Genomic DNA, 24,219 nt, shown 5'->3' with positions numbered 1-24,219 from the left:
CCTAGATTTTTTTTTTTTTTTTTTAAATCACAGTGTTCATCTGGAAGAGCCTGGATTCCCTTGGCTTTCAAAACCTGCTTTGCATTGCTAATGCATGGGGCTGTAGGCAAAATTGCATTAGAGAGACATAGAAAGACACAGAAAGAGAGATACTAAAAACCTGCTAAGATACAAAATGTCTTCAGGGTGCTCTGCTCTTAAATATTAACAAAAAAAACAGAGAAGGTTTACTCAGTTTCAATTTACCAAACAAAAGACCCAGTTCTTTTCTAAAATGGCTTCTGCATAACTTCAGTAACTTCAATGAATATTCCTGACTTGCACCAGTGTCACTAGAGAGAGTCTGACCTAGAAAGAGCAATTAATTCTCTCTCTCCCCATTCCAGTACTGTGGTAAGAGAAAGGGTCATCAGTCTCCAAATTGTCACTCTCTCAGTAGAACAACAAAAGAAAGAAATCAGAGAATAGAAATGGCTGTTCTAAGATCAATGACCAGCCTTCTGGGACACTGAAAGGATTTAATACTCACATAGTACCTTTCATCCCAAAGGAACTCAAACACCTTTCTAAATGATATACTGGTCTTGCATGAAGACTACACCTGTTGAAAGGAAGCCGAGAAAACCACATCCACGCACATGACGGTGCATCAGCAAGGGGCAGGCACAGCGCTGCGAGGGGCGCAGAAGGACACCTACAGATTTGTGTCCATGCCCCTAGGTTTAACAAACCAGTACCCTGACTGCGTAACTACAGCCTTGTGCATCCCAGAAGAGCGATGTGATGGTTTCTCTGTCACAGGGGGCTGCTGAAGCAGCCATTGAAGGCTGCTAGTGTTGCCTGGACAAGCAATCCAACCCAAGGAGCAGATCAGAGGCTGCTCGACCCCCATGCCAAGGGCACAGCACTAGAGCATCTCCAGTGCTCTGTAACACCCCCCATGTATTCCCTTTTCTCCTTTCAGTGGACATAATGCTGAGAGAGCTTAGTGTACTTTACAGGGAGAGGTGAATTAAGAGAAAGGTCTTTTTCGTTGATAAAAAGGAAGAAAAGAAAAAAGTGTGAAGGCAAGAGCGAAAGGAGAATAGTCAATGTCTGCAAACGGGTGCAGACAGGAGATGACCAAAACCTAGGCAAGCCACCAGAAAAAAGACATTCATGATCTGCTTCTTGGGGGCAGAACATCAAGTTAAACCACATAAAAATATGGAAACACTCCACAGATGTTCAGAAACATAAGCAAGAACAGCAGTATCATATTGGAGCTGCAAGGGAGATTCAGGGCAAATTGCCATTGTAGCAGAAGATAACAGGAAAATTTCTAGCAACTTAAGAACAAGCAAGTTACAGCAGAGTTTGGACTCAAGAAGAACTCACCAAAACAATGAGTCTTTCATTGAAAACCACCATGGTTCCCTACCTGACTTCTACACCTCACCTTCCACTGCTTTGCTAATGCAAAAATTCAGCATGGACTGTAGATAACAGAGCAGCACCAGCTGCATCCCCATCGGGTATCCAGGGGAATACCTGGTGCTCCCACAGCCCTGACTCAGACTGGTCAGCTCAAAAATATAATAGGAAAGCTCCTGCAAGCAGAGTTTTCAAGAAAATTCGGTCACACTCAGAGGCAAAGATACAGCAAGTATAATCTGTTGTTGTTCCATCTAGGGTAAATGTCCACCTAAGGTAAATCTTCACCTAAGCATCAGATGCTTAAACCAAATCTTAACATTTCATCCTCCTGTGTCTTCTGTATTTCCCCATCTCCTCCCTGTCTGGCACATCTGGGTATGGTCATGATCTTGTCCATGCTGGGATGGTAAGATACAAATGACAGAGGAAGAAACTACAGGTTGACCTCATTGCCAGATAAAATCCATTATGCGTGATTAAAACTTAACAAAATGCAATCACATTAAAAATGACTCTCATGAAGTGCACCATGATTTACTGACTAAATGAATGAGAAATTTATCTGAATAAAATAGTCCTAGCCCTACTGCATTGGCAATGCATGATAAATTGCTGATTGTGAGAAGATCATTGCTTGCTGTTGGATGACATACATACATTGATTTTTCCTAACAACATTAATTAGCATAATGGCAACTCCACATACATTACATAAAGTTTCCTCGTAGCAAGCAAAAATTATTTCAAGCCTCCAGGTCCCAAACTGCAAAGAATAAAGGATTTACAAACTGCCTCCTTGTCCTTTGTTATGCAGATCAAAGGTCCGACCCACTGGATCTTACTTAATCTTGAAGAGATGGGAACAACATTCAAGAAACTGCAGGCAGTGTGCAATTAAGCTGTGATCACAGTGGGTTGTTTTTTCACATAGTGGTGATCTAATTTTGTAAGGCCAAAGAAAGCCTTTGAGAAAGAAGAATCTAATCCTAACAAACTGGGGAGAGAGAAAAAACAAAAAACAAAACCAAAAAACCTACACCAAAACCAAAACAACATTTCTCCAATTTCATTAAGATGCACAGGGGCAGACTGTGCAAGCCTTACATAAGCGCTCCCATTGACTAGGACTGGGTAGGTGAGAAAGCACGATGTTGAAAAGGCAAAGCACAGTCCAGTAATAGGAAAATAAAAGTGGTGGAATAAGTAAGAAAGTGGAGGAGAAGGAGACCATAAGATCCTCAATTAACAGAAAATCAATCACAACAACCTGCACTTTTAGCTTTGAAAAATCTGAGAGGTGATAAAAGACCACCTTAAAAACAAAGCAGTGCCTTGATGCTCAGTGCCTCCAACAGTAAATGGATTTCAAACTTCCTCAGGAGGATTTTGCAAATACTCATGCTTTTTTTTTCCAGAGGAATGTGCTTCTCAGGAGCACGAACAAAGCCATTAATTTACCTATATTAATGTTTTGGGTTTTTTTCACACCGCACATTATACTTAGAGCAGAGGACCTGAGCAGAAGCAGAGGAGAGTGGACCCCTGAGCTGCCCCTGGTGACAGCAGCAGTGCTGGAGTGCACCCAGTCCACACTGAGCACCCCAGAGCTGCTGTTTGCCCTGGTGATGGCAACGCTGGGAGCTCTGCTGAGGTGACAGCCCCAACACTTTCACTCCGCTCTGACCTACAGCACACAGGCCAAAGGCTGCAAACACTGACACAAGGCTTTGCAGGGCGGCTGGGAGGCAGAGCGGGTAAGCAGGATGCTCCAGACAGGGCCATAAGAGATTTGGGTTCTGCTGGCCTTGATTCAGCTTCCCCCCCCGCCCAGCAGCAGTGGGGAACATCCCGCTCAGAGCAAGGCGCACACAGGTGTGCATGGCCACAGACAGACAGCGACAGGCACAGAGGAGTCCAGGGTGCGAGCAGCACACCTTGTCACTCCAAGGTACTAGAATCAGTTTGGTTGGAAAAAACCTCTAAGATCATCAAGTCCAACTGTTAACCTAACACTGCCACGTCCACCTCTAAAGCAGGTCTGAAAGAACCTCATCTACACATCTTTTAAACACAGCGGAGCTCAGAGGCCCTGCTCTTTCCACAAGCTTCTCTCTCCTGAAGGGTTGCACCGGCACTCTCGTGCTGGGCGGCAGGTTGTACCCCGCTCCCTGACGCCCAGTCACTGCCACCTCTGTACTGTGACTAACCGGAGCCTTTTCCCCTGCTTCATTAGCGTTAAAATCATGTGCTGGCAGTGCACCTGGCAAGCCGGCCATCCCTGGCCAAAACAGCCTCCCTCAAGCTGTGAGCGCGTCTGCAGGTGACACCTGTGTCCCTTTCAGCAGGGCCCTTGGAAAACAGCCTGCCCTTTATGTAACCTGAGTTGAGGATTTTTTTTTTTTTGGTAGTGGTTTTCGCTCTTATCTGTGGCCTGGGAAGTACCGAGGATGTAATCCCTGCACCGTCTGCAAACTAGGTGTAGGAACCGGGCAAGTACAAACAGAAACTTCCGCCGCTGTGCAGCCCCCGGCTTTTCTTGTGTCGCGGTGCGAAATTGCTGACATCTCCAACTGAAACTCAGAGCTTCATCTGCTTCAGCCATGCAAGCTTTCTGTTCCAGTCCCATACATTTCCCCCGCCATGCTCTCTTACTGCACAGAGTAAGGTTAGCGGACTTGAGCAGGCACTTGGTGAAGCCATTGGTACCACCCAGAAACACAGAAATATTTCTTTCTGATCCTGGACTAGCAACCCCCATGTGATAAGATGAACGAGGTACATGCTGCCTCAGAGCAACCGCGTACATTAAATTTTACTATACGTCCATATGCATTGCGTGGTTTGTGATGTATGTAGTAACTATCTAAAAATGTCTTAAAAGGTTTTAAATATTTTTGTTCTTTGCACCTCTCTGTGGGAACAGTGAAGCTGTCTTCAAATGATGAGATCAGTTTCATAGAACATGAAAGGCAAGAGAAGGTATCATTAATACAGCTTAAAAATCACCTAAAAATAACTTAAAATTGCTTTTCCATCTCTAAGAACGCAAGGGCTTGTAAAACTAATCTACTGCCTCACGCTGCTAGAGAAAAATCCTTATGTTGTGGGAACCTACATGTCACTGGCAATTTAACCAAAGAAAACGCCTACTCTTTCTTTTTTAGTTGTTGGGTTTTGGTTTGTGGTTTGGTTGGTTGGTTTTGTTTGCTTTAGCCACCTGTGATAAGGGTACACTACAAACAGTCTTGATCCAGTGAAGCTGCTCCATGGATTGGAACACTAAAGTCCTGGTTGAGATGGATTAGTGGGCAGACTGAAGGTGGAGTGGCCAAATTTATCACATGGACGGTGCCACAACATTAGTGAGATTATAGCTAAGATCTCCTAGTCCTTCATCTGTCTCATGACTAGTTAAAAAAACATTGAATATGACAACAAATATTTCATACTATTTCCATCTGCTGGAGGTACAGAGACCGCAGAAAGCTGTGGTGTCTACATTGATTTCCTGCACACTGTGACAATACCAAAAACCAGTTCTGTGCTATTAAATGGGCAAAAAGCAGAGGCTGAGAAATAAAAGCTGGGAAACAGAGGGTAAACTTGCACAGGGAGCTTAGATGGAGGGAAAGAAAAATGGCTCATGGAGTAGCAGGGGAGAGAAAAGGAACCAACAAATAGTATAAGGACAGATTTTTTTAAAATTAAAAAATGTAACATTCTGGACTCAGAAGCAAAGAAGTACACGCTGGAAAAACAGTTCCCTGGAAAGCGTATACTGGGCAGTCCCTGGCATTTCGTGTTCTCTAGGCATTACTACGTACAAAAATAATTTACAATGCGGATTGTTTTGAAGATGTTAACTCTCAAGGGACATCATATCAGAAAAGGAGACCTCTTCTCAGGGCAGACAAACTCTTTCTAGGCTGACCCTTTCAAACTATTTTTCTTTTTGATTTTTTAAAGGCATTGTCTTTCCCTCAGTTTCTCCAAAGAGCATAAGGAAATAAAAGACAGCTTACAGGTATACCTCTGTTTTTCAAAAATGGATATTTCTAGTTAGCAGCAAGGAACCTGGCAGAACAGATTTTACAGAAAGATGGCAGCATGAGCAGCCAAAGACTGAGCTTCTGGAGTGAGCAATAGACTTTAATATGGCACAAGTGTGAAACAAAAGTGAAAAAGAGACAGAGAAAATGTAAAAACATGATTTCGTGTCAGTGCTGCTGGACTTAGGCTTGTTTTCTTACGAGGTACTTGACCCTGTCTAGACAGTTCCCACTCTGACTGTAGAGCAAGAACTGCTAACAAGCTCCCACTGGCTGTAAATGAGGAAGCCACCTGTTGGGAAGATGTATTGACACAGAATGGGTGGTTTCCTCATCATGTGTAAGATATGCTTGCAGGCTAATGCATGCAAAACATTCCTCACACACACAAAAAGGGGCTAAATAAAGGTGAGAGGACTCAAGAATACAAGTATGCATGCACCACATTAGAATGACAAATGGAGGGACCAACTTTGTAACAAAGTTGGCTGTCTCAGGCTTAATACTGGAGCTGCTGAACAATAACATTAAAAGGGCAGGTTTCCCACTGCCCATGAGGAATGAAATCTTTGCTGAGAGAGCAGAAGTCACATTCTTTAGCAAATTAGATGCATCAGCTGGGATTTGGCAGAACCTCTTGAATGCAGGACTCCAAATCTGCACTTAACCACTTACTGGGACAGTTTTTCCAGAGTTATTAAGCGTTCTCACTATGGGCACATACACATCCCAGACATCAGGAAATCTTTCTGGGGGGCACGCACATGCTGACAGCATAACACTTCTAGGTACCACTAGGCTTGAACATCCAGAAATGCTGTTGAAAGCACCAGAATAAAGATTCACGTAGGTAAAACAAAAGACAAAATAGGAATTCAGAAGTGCGAGGTGTAGCTCACTCTCAAGCTGGAACATCACAGCCAGCCAGGCAGCCTTGTCTGTTCATCAAAGAGCACTCATTCACACAGACACCGATTAGGCAGAGACACAGAGAGCAGGAGTGGAGCTCCAGGCTTCGATTGCACACCCAGCCCAGCCCCAGCACTGCAGCGCTGGGCTGCTCTGGGATCTGGCAGCCAAGCCGTCAACTGATGGCTCAGGAGCAGGCTGTTAGTCACACCGCCTTAGAGAAGGCATGGGAAAGCTCCTGGTAATATATATGTCCAAAAAGGTACGTTAGACACAAAGGAGTATGTGCACCCAAATTTAAGAAGAGCTGTTGGGCTCCACATGTAACTCCACAAAACACAGTGACATCATTTGCTCACACTCCTAAGCTGCAAGTCATGAACTACAGTAAACAAAGATGAGTGAAAATGAGCCGCTAAAGATGGGATTATTACTTTTACTTTTCCCCTGAAAAATATGAGAGTCTTATTTGGCTCTAAGTTCCTACTTAGAACATGAAGTGGTACTTATTGATGTTCTCAAGCAAAATAGCTGAGATGTATTCGTGCTCTTAGGATAAACATGCAGCCGCTTTCAGTGCTTTTGAAACACTACTGAGCTGGGGGAGATGTTTAAGGAACACCAGGATCATGACAGGGCAGGGGATTTTCTCTGTCTGGCAACATTTGACTTCCCATAAGATATCTGTATGCTTTAGCTTTTCTCCCTGTGTCCTCCTTCTGCCATTTCTTGCACCTTGCGGAGTAGCCCAGATAGTTGCAGACAACTTCAGTTGTGGCATTTATTTTTTGAGCTCTTCACGGTGCTACCCAAAATGAAGCTGTTACCGTGTGTAACCTTTAATTAGCTGCAAGACCTCTGAGGCAGGCACTATCTCTTCTGGCACGTGGCTGCTGCACGTCACACAAATGCCCAAGACTGAGAACCAGCGCAGCAGAAATACTAAGATTTTCTTTCTTCACAATGTTTGCTCGATCACATGGACCTGAGATTAACCTGACTTTCCATAATTCACCCCTATTGGTGCCTCTTTTTCTGTTTGCCTGAGTACAGAGCTATTGGCAGAGAAGGAGCCACCTACAAGTCACAGGGAAAAAAAAGGAAGCCTGAGGGGAAATTAAAGAAAAAAAGAGAGAGAGAAAATAGGATTGAGCTTGCTTTCAAAGTAACCACAATCTATTAATAGTTCAAAATAGGCTTTTTAATTCCAGGATACCCTACAACCTTTAGCCTTGACTGATTATGTGATAGCAGTTTTGCTTGCTGTAAGCTCCGTAACAGATAGAAATCAAAGCAGAATGAGAAAGCAGGAAAGGAAAGAAGGTCCTTGACTGAGCAGGCTGGGTGATGACCGTAGCCTGCGGAGGGAGCAGAAACTCCACAAAACATATTTAATCAAGTTAAGCAGCGGAGTCACTCCATCCCCCCAGAGTAAAGGGAGCACAGGGTGGGGGCTGCCTATTCAGAAATAACTATGGTTGCAGGAATATTTCTATAAATAAAATTAAACATTTCTTCAAATACTAACAAAAAATTTACAAGTTTGCTTGGTATCAAAGCACAGTTTTTATAAGCACCCCTACTATAGAAGAGAAATGGAAAAAGAGATGGGGTGGGGAGAGGAAAAGAAGGGGAGAGTTTCTAATCCAGTCTCCAGTTTTCTTTACAAAGGTTGAGAAAGACAATGAGAATGTGCTTAAATTGGCAAATAAACTCCCAGACTACCTGGAAGAGGCTTTCCTAGCAAAGGAATTTTCAGCTTCTTCCCTCCAGAACAGAATAGTTAAAAGGCAATTTTAAATCTAACGTCAGCAGAGATACATGGAACGACACTCGGGCTTAGAAGCACTGCTAAGGGTAGAAATGCAGCCTGAAAGGATGCAGCTTGGTTCATCTATTACGATCAGTACAGCAAGTAGTAAGGGTCCTGTTCCCATTAATCTAAAGTACATTGTTATATGTCTGATGAAGAATAATCATTTATTTATAAAAGGATCTTTAAAAAATTATAGGAAAAAAGACACTTTAAGTGGTTCTTCTGTGGAAACATGGTAGGTGTGAGTATCTCCACATCCAAAACACAGCAGAAGGCCACTGTGAAACAGCCCAGCCCCCACCCCCCCCTCCTTGCTTACTTGGAAGGTGTCCCCTGCAGAACTGCCCACAGCCCAGGAAACAGGTGGGCAGCTGTAAAGCCTTCCTCGACCCTTCCAGCAAAGCCTCTTCTCTTCCAAAATTAGTTACAAGGCTTGCCTCACTCTCTGTAATGGGCAGGGAAAGCTGACCACAGACCTCGGCGTGGGTTAGCGTGAGACCTGGAAGGTTGGGTGGAGAAGGAAGAAGAGATCTTCCTTGTGCCTCTGGAACAGAGACACCTCAGACAGGCCTCCTTAGATCCGTACTGCTAAATCTGGTCGGGATCCGCTGGTGATTTCCTTACTGCTGTTAGCTGCAAGGTCTAGTAAATTGACACAGGAAATGCACACTCAGTCTCCCTCTTGGTGGCAGACAAATCAATTTAGGTACACACTGACCAGTGAGTTCATCCCTGTCCTCAGTACAGACCTTTGTTTCTGTGAGGTGTCTTTTCTCAAAGGACCACGTGGCATGTTAGAAATACAAACACATGAGAAACTTCCAAGAAAGGTTTGGAGTTGGGGATCATGGAGTAGGACAAAAGGAGTGGGGGAGGTGAAAAAGGGGTAAAAATGTGCAGGCAGGTTAAATTGAATGAAAGTGAGAGATGGACACCATAACCTCAGTCATGCAGCCAGGTAGCATGACAACAGGTGACACTGAAATGGGGGTAATGAAAATCACCAGTGTTACATTATCTTGCAATGCTATTGTAAGATTTAAAATTTGACATGCTTTTCTTTCAGTTTGATTTTCTGAAGTCAAGGTGGTAAGGGAGAATCAAAGCTTTAATTAAAGTATATTTCTGTCCAGATGGATAAAGAAGAGCTGCAAAACAAGAATACTAGTGGTTCAGAAAACAGGAAGACAACTACCACCACTATCCCAAATATATATTATTTATATGAGCTCATTATTTTAATGCAATTTTAGAATTCCAGAGTGTTTAAGACCAGCTTTGTTACAAGGCACAACAATTGACTGTTGTGAATATGTTATCACATGGATGTATATGTTAATGAAATTAACATAATGATATAGATTCATCTAAAATCAAGATTTCTGAGATGTTAAGAAGTGAACTGGCAAACTTGGGAATTATGGAAGAGAAAATTAAAATACAGGGGCAAGAAGTACTCTAAATGTCTAGCCTCCAGAAAAAGGTAAAGTTAAGGACAGTCATGCTCTTAGAGAAATGACACAAGGACAAATTTAAAACTCAAAAAACTTATCTAACTGAAAGCTGTGATCAAATCTACATCCTGCTTGGGCCAGGCAAGATCACAGACTGAAGAGAGAGACCAGACCAGGCCACACAGAATGCTGGGACAAGCACTCTGTAGCTCTGGCTGTCAGCTGTGAAGCACTGCAACAGCACATAGGTGCTGCCAAGGATGGGAACCTTATTCCTAGTCTCTAGATTAAGCCTTCTCTCAAAATAAAACCGGAAAATAATAGAATCCAACTCATGAGGCTGAATCCACTGTCTACATCAAAACACAACAGGTACCGTTTTGCAATAAAAGCTTTTCTGGATCCACAAAAAGTCAAGGCGTCGAAGGATGAGCAGGGTAACCCCTGTGGCTGTGCCGCAGAACGCACTGGCTCTTGGAGGTGACTGCCCAGCTGGAGGAAGCAGGACAGAAGGAGGGTTTTTGATTTTCCAGAGAACACTAGAATACTGTTATGTGAAGAAAAGGCTACGTGGATCTTTCAGCCACCATTGAGCATTGAAAGCATCGGCCTTTTCCTGCTAAATTAGTTATGTTCCTGCTCAGAGGGCAGCAAACTAGCCTGCAAAAGAGCACAGCATTGGGGAAAGCATGGTATGAACATCCCAGTATGTTCATCAGTGCTGTGTTGTTAGCTTATGACAGATCCAGCCATAAAAGCAGGTGGAAATAACACAGTTTTACACCTTCTATATATTAACATTAAGAGCATGTACAATAAACAAGAAGAGTTAGAGAGGCTCATGAACAATAAGAAATGGATTATGGCTGGTATTGCTGAAAGCAGGTGGAATGGGTCATGAGACTGGAAAATCAAAATCAATGATGATAACTTGCACTTTAAGGAGAAAATGGGGGGGGAAAAAAAAAGAGAGGAAAAGGTGGCACTTCATGTAAAAATATGCTGCTTCTGGCTATAGACATTTCAAAATCACAGCGCTTCACGATTACAGTTGTAACTAATAAAACTAAAGGAGACTTGGTTGGCACATGTTATATCATCAGACTAACAGGCCTCACTAAATAACAGGACAAACTGCTCTTTGCACAGCAAACTAGATTGTGTAGGAAGAAAAAGTATGCTATCATGGTGACTTCAAAATAAGGGACATTTAATATACACTTCAAGCAGCCAGTAATACAGATTTTCTGCTTCTGAGAGTAACATAAGAATTTCTTTATAGATGAGAATAACTCACGGTCAAGAGTTTTCAAGAAACTAGACCAGAAGCAAACCACACAACAATGTATTTAAACAAATCTTGTAAAAGTGGAGAAGTTTCTACGAGTCAAAGACTTACCACTACAACTGTGGTATTCAAAAAGAGGAAAAGACCAGTTATTCTGACATGCTCTCCAGCAAAACAATGGAACAATTTGTTTCGGTTCTCTACCAGTGATGAGTCAGAGGATAAAACAGGGATACCAGTCAGCATGGTTTAGGAAAAAGGGTTTCACCAAAGAGATCCATGTTTTTCTTATGATACAATGAGTGGTTGGGGCATGGAGACAGCACAGTTATACTTCGATTTTCCAAGGCTTAGACTAGGGAAAAAACTTAGCATTGCAGAAAAAAAATTTACTTTATAGAATTAACAAAATATGGATTGGGTTAAAAAGTATACGCTTGCAGATGACAGAATGAGGAAATACCAAGAAGACGAAATTTGTTTTTTAGGATTATGCCACGGAGATCTCATCTTAGCCAAGTGCTATCCAACATTTATTTCTAGTGATTTATGTTAACATGACCTCCTTCCCACACAAACAGGCAAATGACAGCAGGAGTGGTAAGAAGGCTGGGCTACTGTTTACAAATTGCCTGTTGAGATGGTCAGAATGTATCTGAGCACATATCATTTACCCTTCTGTCAGTCTATGGGCGACTGACTTCTGGGGAGCACATTTTGGCATTTGTAAAAGGCAGGTACTGCATCTGACCTCCAGGGCAAACCTTTCCTGGGAAACAATGGTCACAATTCAAACACAGGATAAATGGGCATTCACTGCATCTCTACAGGTTGTTCAGCCAGACATCCTCTCAGTCTCGGTCATAATTTCCATTCCAGCTTGTCTCCACTAAAAATCCAGTAAGACATTTGTGTTTCTGCCACTTTCATGCAATGAATACAAATCTATAAACTTTCTTCTTTATTTTCAGGTAGAAAAAAGTCAAATCCCAGAACATCAACAATCTCTTCTTCTGACTATCCCAAAGATAACCTTCAAAAAAGTATAAGGTCTCTTTTACCATTCCAGTAAGAAATATATCTTTTCACTTAAAAAGGGGAAAGACAATTACATTTTGGAAACATTCTCAGGACAGCGATCTCCCTTTATCCTTCACATGCAAAGCCAGACTGAGCAGATGATGCATCTTGAATTTATAAGATTAAAACAAAAGACAGAAAAGAGAACTTGAAGATATTCTTTCAGTATGGTGTCATTTCTTCTCTTCGTTCACATCACTCCAATTTCAATGTAACTAGTGATTTCGATAAGAACTATAATTGCAGCATCCTCACAGTCCCATGCAGGCAAAGAGCTGCAGTCTACTTTTATTTTTCTTGCACCCACAGAGAATTTTGTTTTGTTTCAACCTCTCATTATTCTCCCTCACTCACTTGGCTCCAAACATCAAATTCTGTCTCAGCCATTCAACTTCTGTTCCGTTGGGCTGCTTTTTTATCTTACACTTATGCATACTTATTGAACAGCTGGAACCAACAAAACGCACAACTAATGATTCTGAAATTTTCCAAAGAAAATGTTTTTGCTTTTCCCCAATTAAAAAATTACTTAAAAAAAAAAAAAGGAGACAAGGCACCTCCTATAAAACCTTGCATACACCTTCAAAAACTAAATGAAACATTTTAGGTTAAACAAAAATCTAATTTTTGAGAGAGCAAGGTGGCTTAGGCTTCCTTGCTTTTGCTTTTCAAATCACATAAGAAGTCTAAAGAAAGCCCCTGTTGCACCTGGGTGTGATACCTTTTTTTTTTTATTATCACATGGCAACCAGAATAACAGAGGATCTCTAGCCCTCAAACACCTAACAAGGAATCAGCCCCAGTGAAAAATGGAACATGCTGGTTTAGCCTATATCCACAGATAAGCAAGACTGAAAGAACCACCCAGGAAAAGCAAGAGGCTGAAGGGCAACACCTGCCACACACTCACAAACAAACAACTGGTTTTAGGGCAGATCAGGGCACATGGGGCAAAGCTAAGAGCAGGGATTTCTAATTACAAGCTTGACCAAGTGAAGAGAAGTCAGGCACGAGTGGACACTAGTAGGAGAACAGAGCCTTGCTGAATGTAGGTGGATCTGGATTCAACCACAGATTTTGCTGAATGTAGATGGGTCAGGATCCAGCCACAGCTGTAACATTTAATTCTGCAGAACGAGTCTGAATTACCTTCAGGCTAACCCTGGAAGAATCCCCGACTCAGAAATCCAAATCAGTATCTGTTTCTTGGAAAAACAATCATACCTCACCCAGCGCTCCTCTGAAGAGAACAAGCTATAGTATAAAATAGAGGACATCGTGCTTCAGGTCGTATGGGTCGTTAGGCAATAGTGTGTCGGGGGTTCCAGCCATAGTGCCAGTACCAGTCCCGGATCTGCACAGCAAAGCCAAGGACTAAAGCATCTGACAAGGAAGTTTCAACACCAACAGCATAGAAAGACTTTACAGAAATCCTGCCTTAGGTGGATACTAGTTTTGCTAGCTAAGCTACTAATTCAGCACTTCGCCTGTCCAAACACACAGATATGGAGCTGCATGGCTTCCTCTTGCTCTGCTCACCTCTCTTTACAAGAGTTCGTAGCACAGCAAGCCCAAGACACCAGCCCAGAGCACTAGCCACTCACTGACACATTGATAGGACAATCACTGTGACCTCCACCAGAGCCCTTGCAAGGTCTCAGATGAACTGAAAAACTGGTGTGTCTCTCTAAAGTATGCTCAATGACTGAAGCAATGAGTACATGCAAAACTTGTGTTTAATAACAACATTAATACCTTAGGCCCAAATGGACGTAGGTTTAATTAGTGTAGATGGTGCATGTAAACGTATACACACATGCACACAACTAGCCATGATTGAATTTTACAGTAGTACACAGAATACCAGACCAGGAGTTTTTGTACACGCCTGATGTTCCGTACATAATCTTTTGGTTCTCAAATGTGCCCTTTTAGAATCATAGAATCATTTCAGTTGGAAGAGACCCTCAGGATCATTGAGTCCAACCATAACCTAACTCTAGCACTAAACCATGTTCCTAAGAACCTCATCTAAACACTTTTTAAACACCTCCAGGGATGGTGACTCCACCACTTCCCTGGGCAGCCTGTTCCAATATCTGACAACCCTTTTGTTTTCCTAATATCCAATCTAAACCTCCCCTGGCACAACTTGAGGCCATTTCTTCCTGTCCTATCACTTGCTACTTGGGAGAACAGATCAACACCCTCCATGCTACGACCTCCTTTCAGGTAGCTGTAGACAGTGATAAGGTCTCCCCTCAGCCTCCTTTTCTCCAGGCTAAACAGCCCCAGTTCCCTCAGCCGCTCCTCAGACTTGTGCTCCAGGCCCCTCACCAGCTTCATCACCTCCTCTGCACTCTCTCTGGTATTTCAATGTCCTTCTTATGATGAGGGGCCCAAAACTGAACACAGGATTCAAGGTGGGGCCTCACCAGTGCCGAGTACAGTGGCACAATCACTTCTCTAGTCCTGCTGGCCACACTATTCCTGATACAAGGCAGTGCTATTGGCCTTTTTGGCCCCCTGGGCACACTGCTGGCTCATGTTCAGCCAGCTGTCAATTAACACTCCCAGATCTCTTTCTGCCAGGCAGCTTTCCATCTGGTTAGTGAGCCTACCAGGGAAGGAGCCCCACTGGATCTGTTGTTTGTACATAGAGAAGGGCTCATGGGGAATGTGTCAGTTGGAGGTCACCTTGGGCAAAGTGATAATGAAATGACTGAGTTTACTGTCCTTGGAGAAGTTAGAGGGGCGGTCAGCAGAACTGCTACCTTGGACTTCTGAAGGGCAGACTTTGACCTGTGCAGAAGGCTGGTTGGCAGAGTCCCTTGGAAGGCAGTTCTGAAGGACAAAGGAGTCCAAGAAGGCTGGTCCCTCTTCAAGAAGGTGCAGGCTGTCCCCATGTGCCAGAAGGCGAGCCGGTGGGGAAGAAGGGTGGCCTGGCTGAATAGAGAGCTGCAGCTGGAACTTAGGAATAAAGAGAGAATTTATAACCTCTGGAAGGAGGGGGAGGCTACTCAAGAGGAATATGAGAATTCTGTGAGGTTATGCAGGGAGAAAATTAGAACAGCCAAAGCCCAACTAGAGCTGAGCCTGGCCACTGCTGTGAAAGGCAAGAATAAATGTTTCTATAAATACATTACCAACAAGAGGAGGGCCTAGTAGCCACCTGACAAAAATATATGGTCAATGCTAATCATGGAAGGCAATAGTTAGAATTTTATTTTCCCTTAAATGTAATTTGTTTAATTCTCATTATTATTTAGCACACACCTATACTTTTACAATTCTGTATCAAAGACCAAAACTACAATGGAAGCGAAACTACAAACTGACTGAAAAATACATTCACTTTACTTTCAGAAATGTGTTTCAAACTGAAGAATGGTATCTCCTTATTTTCCATATATGATCTGGCAAGTCTGACCATCTACATCCTGCAGAAAGCAGCAGAATCAGATCATCTGCATCAGTCTGGATTTCACTCAACGATATCAACATATCATTTTTACCACCTTTGCAAAAACAATCTGTTTCTACCAAGCACATCTCACAATAATAAGCTTTCCAATTTTTCACAGAATAATGCTTTTCAGGGAAGTAGGAAGGGGAGAAATGAAGAAATACATTACACTTACAAGTCCATTATTTCAACCTTCCTCACCAAACAAAATCCCTTTGCTGTAGGTAAGTGGGCTTCGCAAGTACTGAAGAGACCTTTCTATGTCTACACACAAGCAAGAGAGGTGCCTCATCCCGACTGGGTCATTAAATGTGAATTGCACATATTATGTAACAAAGTATGGCTTTGCCTTAAGTATCTTCTTTGTAAGATATAGAAATTGCTTAATATCTGAACTTGGTTTTGGAAGAATGTCTAGTTGTATCCAAATATCTAGTTTTTCCTACAGGAAAAAAAAAAAAAGGAACTGAGATCAGATATATGGAATCTTGGCTTCCTGTTCACACTAGAGAACCGCTGTGAGATATTAATGTGAATTTCTCAACTTGTGAAACGGAGGAGATGACATTAACTCTTTCACATAAGCAGTTTGTCCTATCAACTGTTTGATGGGTCTTCAAGTTCAACAGATTTAACAAAAACAAATAAATGATAAAGCATCAAACAGCTTGACCAAACATCCTCTGCCTCTCAGTTACAATCTGACAAGTTCTGTTGCTCAGGTTAATCTGAGTTTTATGTCATTATCACACTATTTCTCTAGCTAAGTCTTCACAAAAAGAAGAGGCTTTAGACCAGTTATTTCAAATGTAATATGCGAGCAGAACTACAATAGAGATACGTCCTGAACCAAACACAGGAGGCAGATGAATATTTCTTTTTGTTTTGCAATTAGTTTTAAATAACACAATGGGCTCTGACCTGGTAAAGCTTCTACTCCTCCTATTGGTAGATCCTCAGACTCCACAGACTGCAGAAATGACAAGTTTTGCTGCATTTCTATATGCATTGCAGTGTGAGTCACAGTTAAACCATACTCGGAAATACTCCTTGTAGGTGGTGTGGAAACAGCTAATTTGGTAAAAAGCTGTTACGCTCTAACTATAAAATTCTATTAGTGTACTATTATATCAGAATTCCTGACATGTTTTGGTGGCACATAACTCCTATGAAGGCACCACCTACTTGGTGAGCTGATTATTAACTTTAATTGTTTTAAAACCCTTAAAACAACATTCAGAAAATTTATTCTTGAGCTTTTCCATGACACAAATGCGCAGATCTTTACACAGGCTGCACAACCAAAACCACCCAGTTGACCTAGGAGACGACGGGGCTGCTCGGCATTGCTATAACCATTATTCAAACCAGTTATTAATTTATTCCAAAGCATTCCCCAAGCCTGGCAGCTACTATTCCAGAGGTTAGCATGGAAAATACATGAAACAGCAATGCAGAGTCACTCAAGCCCACACAGCTTTAGCCTCTTGCTGAACGTAAGCTAGAAGACTCTACAGATTCACAATAATAAAATACTTGAGGTTCCTAAAGACTGCGTAAAAGTCCTGGAATAAACTATCTCATTTCATGCATGGTTCAAGCACCACTAAAATTCAATTGTGTTTACTCCTTCCAGTGGAAATCAAAGGCACTCAACACCCAAAATGTCCTTCCTTCTTTCCCCCTGAGCCAATATGCCAAACATGCTGGTTAAAGCTGCCTGGATCCCTGCCCCAAGAAGAAGGGGGCAACCACTCCATCTTTTTGTTATAATGCTAATTATGCTGTGGAAACTAAGCCATGCTGTGGTTTGGGATCCAAAAGCATCAAGTTTTACACAATGAAGAAAAAAGGAAATGAACCCTCAAAGGAGAAGTAACTCCTACCCAAAACTTCCCAGAGTGGCCCTACAGCACTCATCAGCACAAGCACCGGGAAAGAGCGCTAGTTCAGAAAAAGAGCCATTTAACAACATTTCTAAAGCACAATACAATGCCATTTCAGTCATTTCATAAAATGATCAAGCTCCAATACCACATGAAAAGTCCAAGAAACATCTGCAATGACATTCCCCACTTTCCAGGAGAAAAAGGAGACCATACAGACAGTTATTAAGCCTTTGTATTAGCCTCTTTTTGGTTGCCTGAGTATTGTGCACTCGCACTTACCTGACCAAGGGAAGGAAGAGCTGCATATGCCATGGACTGGTTCATCATGCCTTTCTGCTTCATGATGAGCATGCGCTTCTGTTCCTCGCTCAGGTGCGCCATCTGAGCTTGCATCTGCGGCTGCTGGGACTGCTGCTGCTGAAGGTACGGCATCATGGGGTTCTTGCCAGGGTTTGCCATTGGTGGGGTCATCCTCTGACTCAGCTCAGCATTAAAGTGGGTTAGAGGTTTGGTGTTGCCGTAAGAAAGCATGTTGGGCTGTTTGCTTAAGGAGTTTGTGCCCAGGTTATTTGGCTGTTGACTGATCATATTCATGTGATTTTGAGGGAGGTAGTTATTAATTGTGGTCTTCTGTGGATTGTTTGCCATTGGAGGCACTATTGGGTTTTGGTTGTTAAAGGCTTGGGGATACATCATGGGGCTATTTGGTTTGTCTGCACTGAAGGGTCCTCCATATGGACTAGATGGAGGGCCCACAGGTGACCAGCTTGAGGCTTGATTTGGATGCTGCTGCTGCTGCTGCTTCTGCTGCATGAGCTTAGCTCTTTGCTGCTGCTGTGCTGCCATTTGCTTGAGCTGCTCGGCTGGAGACAAGTCAGCACTGGGTATATTCACTGGCCCAGGCCCTGATCCTGCCACAGGTGCTGCTGCTGGATTCATGAGATAGCCGTTTCCAGACCGGTTCTGTGTCTGGCCAGGAGTATGGGCCTGGCTGGGCGTTTGTGGGGACTGAACAACACAGTTGGCTGGTGAGCCGGCAGGGACTGGAGCTGGTGGGGCGCTGGACACAGAAGCTATGCTAGAAGCTGTGGAAACGTTTGAAAATGGAGGACCCGAAGAAGAAGGTCTCACCTGGGGAGACCCTAGCGGGACATGAGCAAATGGAGAATGAGATGGATCGCTTTTCACGCTTGCATTCTCTTGCGTGTCTGTGGCAGGCCTGGGAAATTCTGGCTCCTTCTTCTCTTCAAAGTCCTCATTGAACAAATCTTGTATATCGTCTTCTGGAACAGTGTTTGCTAGTTCATCTATTAGCTCCTGCCACTCCTGGTCATTCAGGTTAATGTCTGAGAAGAGCTTATTCTGATTTGAAAGAGATGTTTCAGAAGTGTCTATGCAGCTGGGGTCATCCAAAGGTTCTTGCTTTAGCTCCTTGTTCTGCAGGATGTTAAAACTGTCATCTAACTCATTGCAACCATTAACAGGGAGCTTTATCTCAGCAAGCCCACCGTTTTTACCCAAGTCATCTAGACCACTACCATGAGTTCCACTGTTCTGCAGGGGTAGGGGAGCTTTCATGTCAAGCTGTTGAAGAGGAGAAACAGCAGGCAAAGGCAAATTATTGGGCAGGCTGTTGATTGCCTCAATGCCTGGTACATCCTTCCGTATCCGCTTGCTGGTTGGAGAAAAGCTCCCATCACAAACTCCATTCTGCTGCTCTCCATTGAGAGGTGAACGTGCCCCTTCTAACTTCCTTTTGACTGTCTCTTGAAGCTGAAAGCAAAACAAGAGGGAAAAAAATATATTAACCAGTTGCAGAGACAAAGTGCTGATGAGCCTTGTGACAGATACTAAGCCTCCTAGTGACAATAAGTTTTAAAAACTCTGATTAGGAATTTTCTTTGATTTTGTTCCTATGCCTTCATCAATTTGAGAAGACAGGGTAAACCAACCAAACAAAAACCTCAAACCTGCCACCAAATAGGACAGCAAAGGTTCACAGCTGCAGAACTGTAAAATATGCCTGTGCTGTCCAAGCTACCTTGATTTTATGGCGCAAGTAGAGTAATTCAACTTTTTGGTGCCTAACACAGTGTTTAGACTTTCGTTTTCAGAAAACACTCAGCAATGTCTACTGAAAGTTCAACTCTTTAAGTAGTCTGAAATCAGGGAGGGCGGAAGAGGAATCAATAAATTTTTTTATTTACTCTGAAAATCTTTTTGTTTGAAGTTCTCATAAGTTTATTTTTAAAATACCTGCAATATATTTGACTGACTACTTGTATTGAAATGTGTTGTTGACACTAATATTTTTTTGAGAAAAAACATTAACATGGTTTCATTTGATTAGTCCTCTGTTCCTGGCTGCAAAACACACTGAGGATCAGTTTTAAATGTGGAAAAAAATATATTTACCCTAAAAAACAGAAGGCACTTTGCTTGATGTTAACTCAATCAAATCACAACAAAAAAAAGGAAATAACCTGTATGCCAGGAGGTATTGTAAGAAATGACAGCCAGACCAGTCTCTAGGAAAACAACTAAATTAGCTGTAAAAATGTTACAAAGAAATGTATTAATGTAAGCTTTAATTTAAGTTAAAAGTAGTATAGCAAGCACCGTAACAACACACAGTCCTCTACTACCACACCTCCGCTTATGTACCAGGCTAAAAAAAGCATCCCTCTGGCTATAGCAAAAAACAATAGTGGGGAGGGGAGGAAGTAAAGAGGTCACAACTCTAGCGAATGCCTTCAGGACACACTTGGATCCTTGATACTAGAACAATAGAAGACAAAATACTGAAAGATTTTATCAATTTTTGAAGTATTTTTACTGGTATGAAAATCCCAGACACCCAGCTCCCACCCCTTCCCTAACTTAGAGGTCCTCAACCTTCTTTCTTCCCACAACCCAGGTCCCATTTATTTCTCCCATCCCAGAGGGCCAGCTCCCCTTTCATCCCATGTGTAAGATGGACAAGCAAATCCATATCTCATCCCCGTTTTAGAGGGAGTGGTTCCCAGGAGGCTGTGTCCTTCTCTTGCCCTTCAGGCCTGGGTGGCCTCTTGGGCATGCAAGGCAGGAGGACACGGCCAGTGCGTGCGTTTGCTGCGGTCCCAGCTGAACACGTGTGGGACACTAAGCTACATGCTAGCCCTCTGCAGAGCTGTGACCTTCATAAGAAAGAAGAAAGGCAAAGTCAGTAAGTCCTCAAGATGACCATCAACGCCTTGATTTGTACTGGAGCAGAAGAGCTTTTTCATGTGGGAAAATGATTAGCACACGGCTAAGAGTCACCAGTGGGTCCCTGCTGGCGTACGCACCTGAGCTGGCTGTTCCCCCTGCACAAAGCCAGTGTGTTCCAAGCCTCCCACAGACTGAAATTCCTTCTCCTCTCAGCTTCTGTGGCGCGGCACAGAGAACGGCTGCTATGTGACCGCAGCCTCTGCCATGTGGACCACTGCTTGTCCAGACTCCTCCTCTGGTGTGAGATACCCGTGTAGCTCCACAGACGAGCAGCTGGTGGCTGCACAGAGTTGTCCCTACCCTGAGTCCTTCCCCACTCCTGGCTCCTGGGAGTCTGGGAACAGCAATGCCAGCTGTTTGCACCAAGATATTCCTCCCCCTGTGCCACAGGCTGTGACGGGGAACCCACACAAGGCAAGGCAATGATCAAGAAGGCTGTACGGCCTGGTGTGGGGCACGTTTTGGGCCTCCCCATTCCACGTACAGGGTCCCCATCACTGGGCTCCTGCTCCTCTCCCCTCACTCAACTGCAGATGCCTGGGGATGGGGTCCTGCATGTGGTGGCCACCATGCTGGCACCCTCTCGATTCAAGCCATGCACAGTCATGTTCATCATCCATGGTCTGCAGGAGCACAGCTGACTGCAGAAGCATCAGCTTTTCATCTCTCTGGGCCATGGCAGCAGCAAGCTCTAGCAAGAGGCACTTGCCCAGGGCTGGTAATTGCCTCATCTGTGCCAGTTAACAGCAATGTGGAAGGTAAGTCAACACCCATGTCTAGTGTGAAGGAGAAAAATCAGATCCCACAAGGAGGCTTATGATATGGCTCTCACCTCCACTGCTTCCCTGCCCTAAAAACCTATGTTAAACTGAACACCATCGCAGGGCATTACAGTTCCCTGCTGCTTTTCAACCAGTGTAACTGGTATGTGGCAGAAGACTACTGCTGAGCCACTAAGCTTGTTTTACTGATCTTTATGTAAACCCTGGTTTAGATCCTGGACATGAGGAAAGAATGATGTGGATGTCATAATGGCACCAGTTCACAAGTGCAGGAGCACAGTCACTTCCACATTTCCTTTCTTCAGAGCAAGAAAAGAAAGAGCACAATTTGGCCTCAAGTGCAGGCGGTCAATAACTCAGTTGATCTTATGGCTTAAAATAGCATGTTTAAATGTTGTTCCTGATGGGCCACTCAGACAACTTACAATATTGCTTTATCCCTGTTTCAGCTCCTCAGCCATCTCACTACAAAGTCACTATCCCTCTTTGCCTTCCACATCAGAAAAACAGTCACTGAACAGCAAGTAACTCAAGACTAAGTTCAACGGGCACAAACAGAAAAACAGGGTTCACAGAATTGTCTAAAATTTGCAATGGCCCTTTGTCCTGAGGCTGTATTGGCTAAAATGCGGAATTAAAGTAGGAAGAGTCATATCAAAGGACCTGGTGACAGGACTCTAGTCGTAAAGAAAAGTTCATATAAAGAAGAGACATGGAAAAAAAAAAATCTTAACTTAATAACAAGTCAGTGATTAGTGAGAGTGATTATTCCCTGAGAAATACAAAAGAACTGACTCCACACATTTCACAACGGTTTGAAGCCATCCCTTACAGAATATCAGTAAGAGCAATACACTTTCATATTTCACATAATTTACTAATTTGTCCTGAATCCATCACCTTATTTGTACATGAATGTCTACCAAAAGAATCAAAACTATCTAGTAGCAAATAACCAGCTCCTAAAGATTTCATCATGTGCTGAAACTTGGATGTCCCATGTACAAGTATACAGTGACCACCGTGAAAGTAAAAGTAGGCCCAGTATATAAGGAATCACGTTTATCATGCATCACAACAAAAAGTAGCTTTAACACAGAAGCTATTTTCCAAATAGCAAATATACAGAAATCATATCTTGTTGCAAATTAAAATAAAATGAAGCCCACTCTATAGTTTGTGGCTCCACATTATTCTCTTTTAGAGGCTTTAGGAGTTGGGGGATTAATAGGCACCAGAAAAAAAAACCTAATCTTTATTTTCTTTCTTTGCTCTGAACAACTGTAGGTAGACAGACAACATGAAAGGTTTATTTGAAGGGAACATGCTGGATACAACCATTGCAGGTGAAGAAGAACCTTAGCTCTGGCAGTTTGGAGGGCTTGGGAGCCATAACAATAGATGGATCTCTTCTTCTGGGGGTACAACACAGAAACATTCTTATCAAATTATTTCAATGCAAACATTCATTTTCAAATCTTGATTTCATTCCAAATCACCATGTCAACTATTAGATGGCTTGAATATCGTACACTGACCTTATGCTGGCAAACAGTTTACTACCAGCAGGCCTCCCTAGACTAAAATCTCAGCACTTGCCCTTCCCTCTGTAAAAACAATGCCTGAAGTAAAATATTCTCCTCTAAAGTGTCTTTTATCTCATCTAAGTAGTAGTGCATAGCTTGTGTATGTGATTTACAGTAAGCATCATGAAGACATTAGCAGCAGCTTAGAGATTTATGTCTAGGAACAGAAAACTATTGATGCATAAAATAAAAAAATAAACAAAAATCCTTGCCAGGTTCATAGGCCTTTAGCTTTATTCACACGAAGTATTTGGCTGATCGACCTGCATTTCACAGCAGGTTTCTACCCCAAGGCAGAAGACAGAGTGAAGAAGGACTTGCTATTATTTATGTGCCTTTAGAGAAACTCTAGTTGCAGAGTAAGAAAAGGTCAAACTTTAGTGGGTTGACTTTTTAAGTAACTCTTGATTAGGGGAGAGATGGGGGGGACAGAAGCTGCACATGCAAACATGCAGACACACGTGGATCTGAATGGTCTAAATCCAACCCATTCTGAAATTTTCAGCAGAGCTGCTGGGATATGCCATGACAGACCTGAGACATAAACAAGAGAGCACTGAAGCTGTCGGCAGCACTTTCCTCTGCAGGGAGAAGCTGTTCTGCTTTATCCCACCAGACGCAATTCATTTTTCAAAATAAATGAGACCAAGGTGCTGTTGTTATAGCAACAGCCGAGCCACTCACCAGCCCATCCTCCACCGTCGCTCTGCCTTCGGTGGGTGGCTGTTCCAGTCATCCACAGGGAATGACCAGGGCTGCAGTGGGGGCTTGGTCTTCTCATTGTTCTTTAAAAAAATGGAAAAAGCTGGGGGGGAAGCTGAGAGACTAAATTCTTTTTATGCCTGCAGAGGCTGAGCATGATTTGCAGGGTCTAACACAAGTCCACTTCCACTTGGTGGCCAGATGATCTGTGAACCCACCGACAAGGAGGCTGGGGTTGCTTTTACAGATGCTTTCATTTACCAGGTACATAGTGGACACATTGCCGCTGGCTTTCCTCCAGCCACTTAAGTACAAGGCAAGGGCAACAACTACAAGACTCTGACATACTTGTTCCACAGCTGTGCTGGGACATGTCTCACTCCAGAGCTATCTTTGCTCCCCAGGGGAAAGCAGAGAAACCAGCCAAAGCCCAATATCCGTCTTCCTCAGCGAAGATGCACATTTACACAAAACAAGGGTCACCATATTCTCCACATTGCTCTTCTGTGAGTCTGTTAAAAATAAAAATTCAT

The 24,219-nt window shown here is 43.1% G+C and overlaps 1 protein-coding gene across 2 annotated transcripts in view; it reads right to left on the bottom strand.

Moving 5' to 3' along the window:
* MAML3 (mastermind like transcriptional coactivator 3) overlaps nt 1–24,219 on the bottom strand; it is a 244,470-nt gene that overhangs the window by 75,932 nt on the left and 144,319 nt on the right. For both annotated transcript variants that reach the window (XM_065837503.2, XM_065837504.2), the window contains exon 2: nt 17,647–19,140. In XM_065837503.2, coding sequence (XP_065693575.2) covers nt 17,647–19,140 — 1,494 coding nt within the window. The remainder of the gene's footprint in view (nt 1–17,646; nt 19,141–24,219) is intronic.

The sequence above is a fragment of the Patagioenas fasciata genome, chromosome 4, assembly GCF_037038585.1.
Source record: "Patagioenas fasciata isolate bPatFas1 chromosome 4, bPatFas1.hap1, whole genome shotgun sequence".
Taxonomy (NCBI): domain Eukaryota; kingdom Metazoa; phylum Chordata; class Aves; order Columbiformes; family Columbidae; genus Patagioenas; species Patagioenas fasciata.
Note: the sequence above shows the minus strand (reverse complement) of the source record. Positions and strands in the feature narration are given on the sequence as shown.